The sequence below is a fragment of the Limulus polyphemus genome, unplaced genomic scaffold (assembly GCF_000517525.1).
Source record: "Limulus polyphemus unplaced genomic scaffold, Limulus_polyphemus-2.1.2 Scaffold28, whole genome shotgun sequence".
Lineage (NCBI taxonomy): Eukaryota > Metazoa > Arthropoda > Merostomata > Xiphosura > Limulidae > Limulus > Limulus polyphemus.
The window spans coordinates 1092910-1111048 of NW_013665638.1; the positions used below are offsets into that span (position 1 = coordinate 1092910).

General features: G+C 34.7%; 1 protein-coding gene across 1 annotated transcript in view; it reads left to right on the plus strand.

Annotated features, from left to right (window-relative positions):
• Positions 1–2526: 2526 nt before the first annotated feature.
• Positions 2527–18139, plus strand: part of LOC106459537 (protein big brother-like) — a 43002-nt gene continuing 27389 nt past the window's right edge. Inside the window, exons 1-2 of the mRNA XM_013919165.2 lie at positions 2527–2723; positions 2942–3028. Coding sequence (XP_013774619.1) covers positions 2589–2723; positions 2942–3028 — 222 coding nt within the window. The 5' untranslated portion in view covers positions 2527–2588. The remainder of the gene's footprint in view (positions 2724–2941; positions 3029–18139) is intronic.

Consider the following 18139-nt stretch of genomic DNA (forward strand, 5'->3'; position numbering starts at 1 on the left):
TTCTGTTATTTTAGGTGGGAATAGGTGTTTTACAAAATCAAATATTATCTTGATCAAAACAACCTATATCAGATATTTAATCACCTACCCCACCTCCTGGCGGCTTAGTGCTAATTCTGAGGTCTTATAACAGTAGAAATTGGATTTTGATACCCGTGGTAAAACAGCACAGAAAATCCATTCCGTAGCTTAACAAGAACAAACATATCTTGAAGAAGTCTCGTTTATATTTAATTTAACTTACCTAAGCCTATGTATCTCAATCAGAGTACTCGGGCACAGTCTCACCTGGTATAGTTGGATGTTTGTGTCATATTTTAAAATAAAATATGCTTTATATTAGATGCTTTAAGGTTATTAACCGTTGCTGAATCATCAGCTAAGACTGACACTCGTTTTCGAAACTCAGTTGTTGCGATATTATTCTTAAAGTAGCCAAAGTTACTAGCGATAGCTTCAGTACTTCCACTGCTGTTTTAATTGTATAGCACAGAGCTACAGCAGAGCTATCTGTGCACAACCACTTTTTAAGCCCAAATGCTGAAAACAAAATGTCAAAGCTAGTTCACATCACCCACCACTAACTCCTGGGCAGCAGAGTGGGTGGGATCTGACCGTTGTTTTGTAAAGCAATCACGGCAAACAAAGTGCATAGCAACGCGACGCGAACTCTTAATCATCAGATTCACAGTCTGGACACACTGACCACTGAGCCACGCCCGAATATGTTTGAAAGTAAATATTCTATTTTACTATACTATGGGCTAATAATCATGACTCACCCACCCTGTATAAGTGGAATCATATATAAAGGGAGAGCATCTGATTTTTTATATGATTATAAACAAGATAGAAGACGTTATATTTCATTGTTTGGGTAAAAAGTAGACAGAAACGGCGAAATGATAGTTGCATATACGATCAAAAATGTACACATGGAAAATAGTATGGTGGCTGTATAAAAAACAACGTAGAGAAGGAAGACACTTGGTTGTATAAAAAAGTGCAGACAAGGAAGAGAACATATGGCAGTTTGGTGGCACAGGTAAGAAATAAGGGGCGGTGTTCATTATCTACTGAATAATTAAAACTGAAGACAAATAAGATGGAATATAACTTTATTATATAAGTCACGACTGTCCAGCTTTATGCTAGTGGAGGATCACATGATCGAAAACATATTACCAAAGAAAAAAATACAGAAATTCCGAAAAGAAAGAGGCGGCAAATGAACCCGGGACAAGGTCGCATTGCGACCCACAAAATCCCAATTACAGTCAAACCACTTGTGTGAAGCGAAAGCCGTAGGCAACAGACGGAGTGAATCAACATGGAGGTAATAAGGAATCACAGAAAAACAGGGAGTTGAATAAAACATAACATAATTAAGAAATCATTTTGAAAAATGCCATATTAGACCTAGCTAATTCTTTCACAAGGAGTACGGGGAAAACATGGCAAAATCCAGGGAAAACATGGCAAAATCCGGAGGTAGAAATCATTTTGAAAAATGCCATATTAGACCTAGCTAATTCTTTCACAAGGAGTACGGGGAAAACATGGCAAAATCCAGGGAAAACATGGCAAAATCCGGAGGTGTAAATTAGTTTTATTAAAACTTATTTAGAGCAATAACCAGAGTAATACACTGATTGATATCAAAAATCAAATATCTAAACTTTAAAAGTCAAAGACACCGTTTTTGTTGTTTATTGCCTAGTGGATTGTGTGGCCCGTTATTTGGACAACCAACATATAAGTAGAAATATATACACACAAGCAATATAGCATAGTTTCAATGAGCTTTGGATCAAAGTATTGAAGGCAAATATGGGTGAACCGAAACGTCGATCCTGTGCCAGCCCTACTAAGAAAGACTTTATGTCACGGCCCGGCAGATAGACTTGGTGTATCTTTGCACGAAATTGAACATAAACAAACAGACATTATATTACAATATTAGTTTATTATTATTATTCGATCCAGAAACAATATCGTTTACATTTTTTACACTTTCGATTAAAATAATAATAATAAACACTAAAAAATGGCACTCAGCCTGGACTAGACCGTATTATCCTCTCATGCAGAAAGAAGTAAGTTTAAATATGTTTTTACATAAGAAGTACCCGTATTGCATCAGTTATATTTCAATTTTTACTTGTTTGTGCTTATGGAAAACCCGTTTCACGAGCACAACTTACCACTGAATAGTTCTAGCGGCTGACACATTTTAACACGTGAATACGTCAGACTTCTGAGGACGTCATGCTTTTTTTTTTACTTTCGCAGATATATGTATATATACGTCACATCGGTACTGGTGTTTCTTGTACTATCGTGTTGCCTTCTGGGAAACCACATAATAATCCCTTGACGTCAGACGTAAAAACCACGCCTATTTTTCCGAAGCCTAAGGCCGAGCATCCCAATATGGTAATCGTCGGTTTCCGGTTCGCCGAAGCGGTGAGTAAGTGATTCCTGGTAGCCCAATAGGAGCTGCAGGCTGCACCGAAAAGCTGGCGCGGAGCTACTGAAATAAGTTTGTTGTGGCTGCAGTCAGAGAAGTAGCATAGACAGAATTCAACATGCTTCCTTTTGAGACTCCTAGCATATACGATCAGCTTCATCGGTTTGTTTTTAAAATGCCGCGAGTAGTGGCAGACCAGAAGGCGAAATTTGAATCAGATGACCTGTTCCGAAGACTGAGCCGCGAAAGTGAGGTAAGGTATTTAAAATTTATTAAATATATATACCGAAGCTTCTTAGACAAGTCGTCCTTGTCAGGGTGTCTTAACGGTTGTTACTAAAGTGGCTGAGATTAGTCTCGCACGCAAAATATTTGTGCTTTTATTTTTCATGTTCACAGACGCCTACCTGACACCAGGTGTGTCGTCGTAATTAACCACTGTCACAGACTGCCTTTTTCTCCTTTCATTAGGTGAGGTACACAAGTTACAGAGACAGACCTCAAGAAGACAGACAGGTGCGGTTTCAGAATGGGTGTAGGGAAGGTCACGTGGAAGTGGTATGCTATTAAGTATTGCAATGTTTCACCTTTGTCTTTGAGTTCTTTCAAATGTATTCATTTTCAAGGAAAGTGAGCATAAAATTTTCGAGGAAAAAAACTAATAAACGCAACTGATATTTTTATCAACTTGAAAATAAGATCAACATAAGCTTCAGAACACCTGTTTTTCTAGCCCTAAATGTGTAATTTTTTATTTGTAATAGAATTATAGTGGAATCTTATTCTATTTGTAATAGAATTATAGTGGAATCTTATTCTATTTGTAATAGAATTATAGTGGAATCTTATTCACACTAAATAGTTTTTAATTTGATTTTACAAATGTATCTTTAGAACTTTGGTTCGAAATGAAAGTCTGTCATGTTTTAAAACTGTTAAATAAAGGCTTATCACAGTTGTTGTTTGTTTTTTCAATTGTGCAACTCAACCACGCGTTACTCATTATTCTTAGAAAGTTGCAGGAAAGTTAACTCGTGAATCTTACTCATCAGTATTAGGCGCGAAAACTTTACGAATCACCCGTACGTCTTCTCGATGTTTCACCACTCGGTCTATGACTCAGCCATGCCGCCGACCAAAATCATCATTCGTCGGTCGACGTATTTTCTCCAGCACTCGTTACCAGGTTAACATTGCTGGAAGTTCGCTGTCTCTCTCTCTCTCCCGGAACTTCCCTTCGGTTGACGTACTAAATACTACTCAGGTTACATCGGAATGCTCCAGTCTTTTACTGTGAAATCTTAGGATTTTCTCCGTAAATTTATTACTTTATTTGAAGGAGACCCGTCTTTTTCAGTTTTGCATATCATTACAGTAAACGATTCTATGCGTTTTTTAAATCACTTTGTGATGTTATTTGGAGAAACACAAAGGAGCATTGAAGTCACGAATAACATGAACAAAATACTCTTTCGAATTGTAAATCAAAATTTCGAATCGCAGATAAAATTAAAATTAATTTTACTGCCCTCAGTCAATAATCGCTTATTTGAAAAAAATCGCATATATATGGACTAATAAGAAAAAAAACGACAGAATTAGGACATTTGTTTCACCTATATATATCGAAGTTAAGCCTAAATACATAGCCTTGACAACTTAACATTAAGCATTCAAAATCACTAGCACGTTGAGCGCTGTCCTAGTATTACTATCCTGTGAAGGGAAGTTTTTGTGATGTTTCGTTTTAGGGAAGTTATCTAATATAGAAAATCTGAAATACAAAACTGAGTAAAATAATGATTATATCACAGGATAATTGATCAAATTATAGTTACAAAAATCAAATAGGTTGAATTAATATTAGTAAAATAATGATTATATCACAGGATAATTGATAAAATTATAGTTACAAAAATCAAATAGTTTGAATTAATATTTTCCCACGAGGTCTACTATAAAGTATAAATGTGTAAAACAGCAAACACTGAGAGAGAAAAAAATTCTTTGAAAATTCTAAACAAAAACAAACTTATGTAAACATATATATGGACTGTTCTTTAACGTTAAATACTTTTTATTTAAGTGCCATCTTTTCGCTTTCAACAATGCTTTAAAAAACAAAAACGAAAAAGTTCTAAAAATCAAATACCCATTGGACCTTTGATTCAGAATTATAAACTTGTTCTAATAGGTTAGAACTTGGTTTTGTAAATAATTTAATTGTGGGTTTATTGATAATGATTTCTTAGATTGGACTTTTTTTTATAAGCATATTTGTATTGGCAACTTAGAGAGATTGTAAAATATTAGAATAGTTAAAACACTCCAGATTTTCTTTATTTTAATTAAATGTAAGCATTTGATAAAGAAAAAAGTTAGTTTAAAGAGTTATCCAATAGATCTCGCTTTTTATGAGTTTACAAATTAAAACTCAACTACTTCAAGATAGATTTGTTATAACACAAATCAAGATATAATTTTGGTTTTTATCTATAGAAACTTATATGCTCAAATGTAATTAATGAACTCAAGCTTTATAGTACAAATTAACCGAATAAGTTGTGATAATCTTAATTAGTATTACTTATATTTACACATGTGATAAAAATGGATCGTTTGAAATAAATATTTATGATAAACGTTGAAAACTCCATTTCCACATTTGTGAATAGTTCTTCATCTCTCTCAAATTGTGATAATTTCTCATTTACTAAGGTTTGCAGAATTGGCAATGAAATGGGATATTTTTTTGTATGATAGACCGTTTAGTTTTAAGGCTTAAGCATAATTCAACAATGTGAATTATTTTCTATGTTTGCTAATAACTATTATAAAATGTTACTCAACTTTAAAATAATAATTTTGGAGATGTATGTAATTGTAAAAAGCACTTAGAATGAGAAATAGAAATTTTTTATTTTAGATATAGGTTATTTCAATAACTCCTGTCGCTTATTTGAGTTCATTTGTTATACACGTTACTTGTTATAGATTAGAACAGTAGCCCCCAAGGGCACAGCGGTATGTTTGTGGACTTGCAACGCTATAAACCGGGTTTGGATACCCGTGGTGGGCAGTACAGAGTATAGACCATTGTGTAGCTTTGTACTTAACTACAAACAGAACATTAGACCAGTAATGACAAAACGAAAAACTGTATCACTGTAACAACTTGAATTTATACAATAATATGTATTGTACGTTTCAAAAGAACTTATAACATCATGAGAGTCTCTCAATAAAATTAACACATCATACGACACCATTATAAAGTTGCAAAATAAGACTCATAAAACATTTAGCATTCTATTCTAACTTATCCTTTAATGACCAGGAACTTCTAGCATTCTAAGTTCCAACTCATCCTTTAATGCTAGGAATATATATAGCATTCAATGTTCCAGTTTATCCAATAATGGCCAAGAATACCAGTACTATAAAACAAACATGCTATATGGTAACTCATTGGATACGTCTTCATATGTTTTACACACGTACCGCTTTGTTTCTTCTAATTTTTGTATTTCAATAAGATATTCTTCTTTTTTTGAATCTAGACGATGAATTTTTAGTTTTGTTTTAGTGCAAAGTCACGTATTAATAAGATAACTACGCGGGGAATCGAACTCCGCATTTTTTCGTTGGGTTTCGCATAAATCTACACCAACCGTTTCTAATTTTGAAATCGTATCAACCACTGTGGATTCTTGGGCTACTCTTATCAGACCGAATGACGGCATTTGGCCGTCACTCTTATAATGCACACCTACAGCCCCAAGGTGCGGAGTACGATATATATATATATATATATATATATATATTTGTAGTGACGGGACGCAAACCTCTGAAATCAGCTCCATCTGACGCGCTGACCATTGGGCCGCACTCGGCCACTAACTGAGATTAAGTTTGCATAGTAGAAACAAAAACAAGATGCATTTTACCTTTGTTTTTAATTATTATTTCCAAGGGATTTTGAAATCTTACCATTTAGCCGAGGAAGCAGTAACGTAGACGCTTCTTAAAATGTTTCTTTGTTTTGAATTTCGCCTAAAGCTACACAAGGGCTATCTGCGCTAGCCGTCCCTAATTTAGCAGTGTAAGACTAGAGGGAAGGCAGCTAGTCATCACCACCCACTGCCAACTCTTGGGCTACTCTTTTACCAACGAATAGTGGGATTGACCGTCACATTATAACACCCCCACGGCTGAAAAGGTGAGCATGTTTGGTGCAACGGGAATTCGAACCCGCGACCCGCAGGTTGCGAGTCGAGCGCCCTAACCACATGGCCATGCCGGGCCATCTTAAAATGTCATATTTTCTTTCAATACCACAGACTTGATTCGAGTAACAAGCTTTTACAGGCTGTTTTTTTAAAGTTAATTGTTGAGCTCCTTCTGAGTGGTATTTAAGTATTTTAAAATTACGATAGATGAAAACATATTTTCTTTTATTAATATTTTGTAGAGCTTAAAAGTGGGAAATATAATTTATTTGAGGTAACACTAAAAACTCCAAGTTTACCTTTATCCCAAACAAAAGTTTGAACAAAACATTTCTCTCTCTCTCTCTGTCCCGTCCCGCCAAACATGATCGCCCTTTCAGCCGTGGGGGCGTTATGGTGTACGTTCAATCCCACTATTCGTTTGTAAAAGAGTAGTCCAAGAGTTGGCAGGTGGGTGGTGATGACTAGCTGCCTTCCCTCTAGTCTTACACTGCTAAATTAGGGACGGCTAGCGCAGATAGCCCTCGTGTAGCTTTGCGCGAAAAAATTCAAAAACAAAAACAAACTCTCTCTGTTTTCTTTTTTTCTTTAAAACTTGAGGATTACGACCAGGATTTCTAAACAGAAAAAAAAACTGTAGACACCGTATAGATTCGCTCTCTCCTTGTTGCTGGTAATTCAACCATTAAAGGTTATTTTTTCGGATTATTAAAAAAAACGGTTAATATCACACGAGGTTGTGGTAAGAAACACGTTATAAACAGATAACGTTTCTTTTGAAACAGACTGAAATACCATCAGAGTTAAAACACGTTAAATAAAATCTCTGTGAAAGAACACACAACGATGGATTGGTTTGTAGTTTGTGTACACTAGCCGCGAACTGTGTTCCCAATTAGTATGCAACCGGCATTTTTAGTTCTTTAATGAGTACAGACCTTTCTTTCAATAACAAACATTTTTACACAGATGTTGACCTTTACTGCTTATTTGCGTTTTCTATATTGCATTGCCTCTTATCGCCGCTAGGTCTGACAAATTCGATTTTTTTTTTCAATTTTTTTGGAACACTGTCTTTGTCTCATCAATAAAGACTGCAAATGAATCATTCGTTATAAAATGGGCTTTACCGCCAAAAGGCATATATGGTCAAGCGGAGATCTCATGATCAGGAAAAATGCTTATTACGGGGCTCGAAAGGCTGGTGAAACGGGAGCAGACACAGAGTCGGGCTGTGGTTTTCTAAGCTCCACCTCTTGTCGAATTTGACGTCATGATAGGGCGTGTCACATATCTCAGCATGTTGGTGTTTTACTTGATTTCTAAGGCTTGCGGTTTTCTTTCTAGGACCGTAGCGCACGAAGTTCTTTGTGCCGCAGTGAAGCCCAGCTGTTACGGCTGAACTCGAGCCTGGGAATCGGAAAAAACGTCCATGAGATGGAATAACTCCCTTCGTTCTGAACAATGGCGTGTAGTTACCAACATTCGGAAATATGACCCTTATGCAGCCATGTATACACAGAATAGTTAGCGAACTACAGGGAATATTTAATTATTAGACAACTCAGTTCTCTATAAAAAGTTCAAACGACACGTCACATTGTTGGATAATATACAATCTACTGTTACTATGATAACCTTGGCCCTTGAGAACAAAATAAGTTTTAAGCAGATTGTATAGGTATCACTTACTCCGCATAATATCGTTTATATACATAAGCATAAAGACACCGGTTAAAAAAGATATGATATACAATCATAACACAGGCAACGACAGCCGACTATTCTGTCCTTCGAAACTAATCGCATTTAGCAATGACATGGATATACTGGACGTAGTAACTCCTGTGACCTATGCATAAATAGAGAGATAAAGAAAATAGAACGATTGCCAGGTGTTGCCTAGAAGTTACAGTTATCTATATACACATTAAATAGTTTATAAATTATTGTAATTGGACTTAATTGAACACGAGCAGCTTGCTTTAGTACAAATAAGATAGTATCTCACAACTTTTATAACATAACACAACAAACAGAGTAGAAACAAAAAAAAACAACAACTTAGAATCAGTTGGTTCCATTATTCTTATTTAAACCAAAATCCATTGTCAAACTGAAACTCGATTTTTAAAACAAAATAAAATATATATATTCCAGTTTGACCTGATGTTTACAGTTGATGGACTTCAGAATTCATTCTGTCGTCGACATTATGTAGTTTTTATGCAGAGAGGACAGAGGTTAACGGAAATATAATCTGTAATAGTACCTATGATCTGTAATAATAGGTATGCTCATGATACATCACTCATGGGAAACTCTGAGAAAGAGATGCAACAGCTAGTTAACAGGCTTGCTGATAAATAGAAATACTAGGTATTCAGAATAAGTGTGAACAACACTAAAACAATGGTAATTTTTCGATCTGAGGAAGTTCCCGGAATGTGTATCGAAACAGAAGGTAAAGAGCTGGAGCGAGTAGAAAAGTTTCAGTGTGGAAAAATGACAAAGGAAAGGATAGGAATGGCAAAAAATAGCTTTATTCAATTTCAAATAATTGCTCATGAGAGATGTCAAACTAGAATTGGAAAAAAAGGCCACTAAGGTGTTATGTGTGGTCGTTACTAATCTATAAGGTGAAAACGTGGATTCTATCTGCTGAAACAAAACAACAGTTGGAAACATTTTAAATGTGGTATAAAAGACGAATGATGAAAACTAGCGACATAGAAAGGAACAAGGAAGTATTGTAACGTGGAAAGATAAAAATATTACTGCTGTATACATATATATATGAGTGTGTGTGTGTGTTTGTGACTACTTTGAGCAAATAATTAAATCTAGGGGAAGGTTGGCAGATATTCTGATTGGTACAATACAATTAAAAGCAGGCAGAGGCTCAGTTAGCTCGATAACATTAGAGAACAGATTGGAGATAAGACATTTGAATTAAGAAAGTAACGAGTAATAGAAACAACGAAGAACGATAGTATTCAACTTTCAGAGTTGAGGATGACACCATGATTATTTGAGACTTTGTGATATCTGTAAGAGTAGTGAGATTTTCACATTCCCGTTTTGTCAACATTTATGAACATAAGTGTGAAGTAAACCCAAGAACCAATTAAATGCGTTCACAATTATTATCTTAACTTGTACAATATATTAGTTAGAATAATAAATAACTAAAAACAAGATATTTCAAGTTAACATTTAAAATGAATTATTAAAATAACTTATTGCTAACTCTAAAACGTTGGAGCAACAGTATGATGTTTTTACGCATGCCTTTGATGTAATGCAGTGATAGCATCGTTACACTTAAACTTTGAAACGAATGAATATTACCAAGTTCAGCTACGTTTACTGTAAAGTAATTGCGTGATGCTGCCATATGAAGATGTGGAAAGAATTAGTACGAAAGAAACTATTAATACTGAATAAAATCAATGTCATTCTGCAAAAGTGAATTAGTTGTGTTTGGGAACTCAATACACTATATTTATGTGTTATTTTAACACCTGCCACACGAGCCAACCTGGTATCTTGATGTGGATTAAAAAAAAAGAAAAAAAGTCATTCCTGAAATCAATGTCATTCTGCAAAAGTGAATTAGTTGTGTTTGGGAACGCAACACACTATAATCATGTGTTATTTTAACACCTGCCACACGAGCCAACCTGGCATCTTGATGTGGATTTAAAAAAAAAGAAAAAAAGTCATTCTTGAAATCATTGTCATTCTGCAAAAGTGATTTTCATGATTAGGTTAATCAAATTTAAAAGTAAGCTTTATTGTTAATCAGCAATCAGCTGATTATAAGTAGATTTACTTCTTTAAAACCAGAATCAACAGAAAAGGAACATCTACAACATTTTGTAAAATATAATTTGATTATTGTGTATTTGCGCAATTTTTCTGACGCAAGTTATATCTATTTTCTTGTTAATTGATACCCTGCTTGTCAACTACGTCCGTGAATAACTTGTTATTAGATGGACTAACATTCCTCTTGGGACATCCATAAACAAGAAAAATACACAGTAAATAAGAGGAAACTCTTTTGACGCTATGATCAGGATTTCCTTGTGTAAGTACTGACTTGCTGAATTTTTGTTGTGCCTATTATTTATCTTGCATGTCTTCTGTAACAAACTTCAACATCTCTGAACTTGGTAGAAATAGAAAGATATTTAAAGTAAAAGGTAGACATCGCCCAAAGAGCCGAGATGTGCAAGAAGTAGGATATTCTGCCATGCTAAAACATCCACTGAAAGGGCATACAAGAAGTCTATATAAGCAGGAAAGATGTCTGACCACATATTCGACCCACACCTCGTCCATCCATGGCGGAGAGATGAAACCCATTAAGAGAACTTTGCCTGGACTGACCTGATCCTTTTAGCATGGAAGGACCAGTTAATATGGTTGACAAGCATCAATAAGCTTTCGAGCATATAGCACTAGTAGAGACAATTCCATGAGTTGGAATGTCATGTGTCTGGTTATAAGGTGACAAAATTAATCCTTTTACTTTATGAGCTTTGACCAAAGAGGATTTCGACCATTTTTGGTGCAAGTTAAGCATTTAGCAGTCTGAAATCATTTGACGCAAGCCAGATAATATAATATCTGCTTCTCAGCTTCGTGAAGATGGTATTTGACGCGATAAAATATATTAACCAGGATATGATAAATGATGGGAACAAAGTTGTAAGGAAACTGTACATGGACTTAATCCAGTGGAGGACAAGGTCATCTACTGGGCTAAATATAAATTCAAAAAGAGGGTAGTGACCTGGTTCTCTATAAGAATTATCTAATCTAACAACATCTTCGTGGCAGGGTTTATCTTTTGCAGATGGGAAGGGTATCTTGATCGACACCTTTTTGAGGGACTTTCCAGTGAGTATACCAGCCAATTGGTGTTTAAGATTTGGCATCTCACATCGAAGCAATTTTTGTATCTGTCAGCTATGAAGCTGTCAATGGCCACCTCTTGGATGAGAAGTGACAATCTGCATCATTAACTATGCATTGAAACCATTCCTTCCCAAAGTCATCTAGAACCATGTAGTTGATTACAACCTGTTAAAGTAACCACAGTATAGACACCATTGTTAATGGATGAAAAATTTCTATTCATAACGTTCTAGAGAGATAGTTTGGAAATGGCACTTCCTCTCTAATGGTACCTGTCTTTCGAAGCTAGACCAAGTAATGAAATGTGAGAAACTGGATATTTCTTTTAACTGTGGTACATTAGGGCATTGGTAATGGCATATATTTAGAGAATCAACGAAGGGAACTACTGCTTTGATATGGATGAATAACAGGAAAAAACCAAAAGCAAAACAGGCTGCTTTGCCCAAGTCTGAGTTTAAAAAATAGTCCTAGATTGAATCTAACCTCAAGAAGAAGGCAAAGATATGATTTAGTCAATAAAATTGTTGATATGGTCATGACATCACCAACTTGAGATTAGTTAGCATCATAAACATATGCAGACGTAAGGTGATTATCCTGCTTGATATTGGGGCCAACAGTGCTCTCTCTTTGACAGCTATCCATGGCTGATCCTTATTAACATCAATAGTAGTTAGCTTTTGTCCCTGCCAAGAATGAGAGACTTGAAATGAAGAAAGTACATCCTTATTGCAGTTGAAAAGTGCTATATTTCACCTTTCCGTAAAATAATATATCTTTAGTCAGGTATATGTAGGTGAATTATTTCAAATGTTTTATGCACACATTCTGCTTCTAGTTAACTGCCATCCACATACTCGGTGCCCTAAAGCATCTGGAGAAGGAGCAACTAAATAACAGGACAATTATGGGGACAAGCTCAAATCTCGAAGACAAGCAAGAGCCATATGAGAACGTAACTCTTTACTTTGGTGATCAGAGGAGGTTGCATGAGAAAGAGTTCCAAAGCATGTCTACTGTCAACAGTGGTAAGATATTTATTTATAAGTATAGTTCTCATGGAATCTTGTCCCTAATTCAAGATGTTTCTGTTGTACGATAGTTCAAAAGTAATCACATCAAACAAGACACTGAAGCAGAAGAGGAAGTTATCAGTGGTAGCAACTGCAGCTGTGTATTCTGCTCTGATGCAACCCTCAGAGTCCACAATGGTCCAAAGCTTTGTCAAAGCTTCGACCTGCAGTAGATTCCACAAGATATAAGGGTTTTTTACCATATCCAGTTGTCATGGCTCTATGAACTATTCAGCAAGAGAAGACCCCCCCCCCCCAGAAAGAGCCCCTGTTTTAACTGTGACTTACCCAGTCATTGGATGCAGGATTAATGCAAAAGGGTTAATAACAAGCTATACCTGCAGTTACTTTATCTAATTTAAATTCATGATAGTTGTGGCATGTTCAGACAACAATGAATTTGGCTTCAATTGGCCTATGCCTTTAATAATACATTAATACAAGATTAATCTCTAGTGGATAATAAAAAAGTTAGTACCTTACTGGTCTTGCCTTGTATTAGTTACTCTGAGTGAAGTCATCATTTAGTACTAACTTCATTCTGAGATATGGTAACAAAGTAGATCTCCCTCTGATTTTGTTTGGGCAATTTCACTTGTTGAAAAAAGCTAATTATCTCTAATCTTAGTTCAGACACTGGTATCTTATGAATGTACATACTGTGGAAAATATTGGACAGTTTTATTTCTTCAACAAGTGAACTGCTGTTCTACAAAAGGCCTAAGGACTAGTAGGTTGCAGATATGTATGTTCAGAAGAGGGTATTAACACCTTCGAATGTGCAAGTAATGTTCTATAGATTTCTGCGATAGAAAAGATGCACAAAATACACTGTTTATTTTTTGTCTGGAGAGTAGCCTGAACTTGCTCAATCAGCTAACTGTTTGAATACAGGAATTGCACCAGCATTGGTCTATAATTAGTTGTATTCAACTACCAGCTTCCAGCTAGAATGATTATCAACACGGTAATGAGGCTGAAGTGGCATAAACCAGCCGTTTATTTGGCATCATTGAAGATCTAATGCAACTGAAAAGCAAACGCGTGAATCCTTAGGTTTCTAAGAGTGCTGGTTGAGGATTGTGTTTTAAGTACGAAATCAGCACAGCAACACGAGCTCGTGGATTGTGCTGATGTGTTTATAAGACCAAATTACTGAGTGAGTCACACAAAAATCATTCATCATCAAGCATTGAGCAGGCTTCCTCGGAACACCAGGGAAAATATCTTTTTATTTTGTTCTTCTGATGCAAGTAATACACCCACTTCTTTTTTTTTCCAGATACACTTTGACGATCTTTGAAACATTGCTTTCCAATTAAATCTCCTATTATTCTTGACATTGGTTTACTTCTTGTACTTTTAAAAACGATAATACCAAAGAGGTTCACATCGACAGAAGTATGATCCGTTAGTAGAACACAAATGACTCTTTGTAGAACCCCATGATCTCCCTTTTGTTTAATGTAAGTGTTTAGGGTTGTTAGTAAAACCCAAATATCTTTGTGTACCCCCAACCTCCCCCATCACTTCATAAACTTTTAACAGTGATTAGCTCATCATGGCGCTTTCGTGTGTGGCTTCTATACAGGGGCTGTTAATTAATACAGTATAACGCAAATTAATTAACATAGCACCCTCGTCTGTCCTAACCTTTTAATAATGATAGTCGCGTGAGAGTAAGGTGTTCATTCTATGTATGGATTGTTTAGTAAAACTAAATTTAACTTATTTTCATTTTATCGCAAAACAAAAATACTTCTAAGTCACTGAGAAATAGTTTAATGGTCAATATTTTTCTCTAACGGCTCATATATTGGTGCTGCAGTTATTGCAGGAGTTCTGGTTTGGAGGTTTTGTTTGTTTGTTTATAATTAAGCACAATGTTACCCAATGGGCTATCTGTGCTCTGCCCACCACGGCTATGCAAACCCGATTTCTAGCGTTGTAAGTCCGCAGATATGCCGCTGTGACACTGATCGAGGTTTGAAGTTTCATAATGAAGCTGGTTTCCACTTGATATTTCGTAAGTCTTAATCTTTGACTCACATAAGAATGATTTTGTTGTTTATTATACGAGTTCTTGTCATTTACCTTGTTTAAGGTGATCAAGTTTGTTGCGTGTTAGGTAAATTCTAGTCTGTACCTGTTTTAACGTGTTTATTTTGTTGTGAGTTTTGTGTCTTTTAGTTCGGGACAGGTAAAACGATATTGAATACATTTAATATCTTGTGAATCGCTATCATTAGACTTTATAATACTTTGTATTTTGTTTTACTTTCTAGACCAGTGAATTACGTCAAGTTGTAGTCGAATCTGTGTTAGTCATCGTAAGGAAGTCGAGGTTACTGTTTCTTGTTCAGAAGCTTTTACAAAAGTATTCATTTTATTGTTTTCTAGTTAACTTTAAACTGAAACATTAAAATTTTTTTCATGTTCCTGGTCATTAAAGGATAAGTTAGAATAGAATGCTACATGTTCCTGGCCATTAAAGGATAAGTTCTTCCCCACGAGAGATGGTGGTAAACACCTCTTGGCCAGCTTGAAGTGTAAACGATAAAGCTCCTCAAGACTATAATTATAAGGAGCCTCAACAGCGTATGCCGTATAATTACTTGGTTGAACCTTGAAATATCTGTATTTACATAAATTCATAAATGTGTACGTGTACAGACTAGATGAATCACTTAAGACTCTAACGTTCACAATAATTATAGCGTGTGAAATCTGAGTGTAGAATTCTGTGGATGTATAAGTGTATTAAGTACTCATGATTGTATGTACATATTTTCGTAGTTTTAAGTATATCTTTACGTTTTAAATTATTTATATGCCACTTTCAGTATTTGATCGGAATTTTTTCCTTACTTTCTAAATGAAATTCAGATGTAAATTACGAACATTCACACGTTAGGCAACCTTGATGTTTGACAATTATTGATTACGTTAATTAATTATTGCACAAAGAAACTGTTAAGTGTTATATATGTAAACAGCTGTTAGACGTGACAGGCCATAAAACATGTTTTATGCATGATAAAAAAAACAGTGATGAATAAGCAGTATGAGAACACCGTAACCACAGCCTTTGGTAGATAATTTACGAAATTATAGTTCAAAACCTCATGATAGGCGCTATACTCGCTTCTACTGACTGACAGCTAGATATCGTAAGTAGCATCGACAGCCGAATTGTACGATGAAAACCTGTTTATTAAGTTGTATATTTTTCCTACAGGTGGCGTTACTTAAGTTAAAAATGGACGTCGTCATCTATTAACATTGCTATCAGCTTCAAGTAAATTATAAGAGGCCGTATATGATTGATCTACATCTCCATAGCGAAATAATAATTAAATGATTGACCTATAACTTAATTGATAACCGCAACATTTGATTGACGTTATCTCGATTTTGGTTATACATTTATTTTGTAAGCACGTTCACACACCTAAATCGGTAAAAAGACATGCTTTTGTATAAGCATTTGGTGATGTCGGTCTGAAAACTATGACCTTCTGTAATATATGAACTCTAAAGACTTCTTATTTTATACTTATGTTTAATAGAAGTTAATCTAATGATAAGCAGCATCTGATCTTAATGCTTACTCTTTTTCTTTGTTACACACTTATACCGGTACATCTGATTTTAAGGCTTACTCTTTTTCTTTGTTACACACTTATACCGGTACATCTAATCTTAATGCTTACTCTTTTTTTTGTTATATACTTATACCGATACATCTGATCTTAATGCTTACTCTTTTTCTTTGTTACACACTTATACCGGTACATCTGATCTTAATGCTTACTCTTTTTATTTGTTACATACTTGTACCGATACATCTGATCTTAATGCTTACTCTTTTTCTTTGATATGTAGGTGATCTCGAGAAAAAAAAAAGGTGACCTTCATGCTTTTACTTTTGGTACAAAATGTTTACAAAATTGGCTTTTACATGTTTAAAGTACATTGCTTAAGAATCAAAGATCTGAACATATATATTGTTATTCTAAATAACTTACATACAGCTAGAAGAAATGGAGCCATAAGTACAAAGCAAAAAAAAAAAAAGCGCCGATTGTACAACTACGCCAGCTATTCAAGTGACGTAAGCGGGTTTATGTGTAATTAGTTTTCTTTTATATATATGTAACAGATAAATTATAAATATGATATAATTGCTATGATATAATGCATCAATTATTATAATATAATTACTCTGTCAGGCCTTGGATTTTTCCGATTTTGTTAAACTCATAATTATAGTTTTTCACTTCCTAATTACACGTAAGAAATAGGAACATGGAGTTATCGTTTCTGTTTATATTAAGTGCTTTGTCTAGTTCATTATCAATTTTTTGTCTAATTTTTATAAACTACTTATTAAATTAATTTGCAAAATTTCTAAATATTTAATATCACCCCTTTGCACAATCACAAAATATTATTTTCTTATTTTCTTTAGCAAATATCCTTTTATACATTTTTTTATATGTATACAAATACATAAGGTTTTACATTCTTTGTTCCAATCCTTTAATGACCCGGAATATGTAACAGTTTATTCCATCTTACCCTTTAATGACCAGGAACATGTAGCATTCTATTCCAACTTATCCTTTAATGACCAGGAACATGTAGCATTCTATTCCAACTTACCCTTTAATGACCAGGAACATGTAGCATTCTATTTTAACTTATCCTTTAATGACCAGGAACATGTAGCATTCTATTCTAACTTATCCTTTAATGACCAGGAACATGTAGCATTCTATTCCAACTTATCCTTTAATGACCAGGAACATGTACCATTCTATTCCAACTTACCCTTTAATGACCAGGAACATGTACCATTCTATTCCAACTTACCCTTTAATGACCAGGAACATGTACCATTCTATTCCAACTTATCCTTTAATGACCAGGAACTTCTAGCATTCTAAGTTCCAACTTATCCTTTAATGAACAGGAACATGTAGCATTCTATTCCAACTTACCCTTTAATGACCAGGAACATGTACCATTCTATTCCAACTTACCCTTTAATGACCAGGAACATGTAGCATTCTATTCCAACTTATCCTTTAATGACCAGGAACTTCTAGCATTCTAAGTTCCAACTCATCCTTTAATGCTAGGAATATATATATAGCATTCTATTCCCAAAACAATGTTGTCGTGTAATTGTTTGACTTCACTGTTAATTTTTCTCACTTTAAACAATAAAAACAACATTTCACTTAAACCTTATAGATGAAATTCGTACATGTAAATACAATAAAAGGATTTCATTCAATAGTGTGAATTAAAACAAAACAATGTTGTCGTGTAATTGTTTGACTTCACTGTTAATTTTTCTCACTTTAAACAATAAAAACAACATTTCACTTAAACCTTATAGATGAAATTCATACATGTAAATACAATAAAAG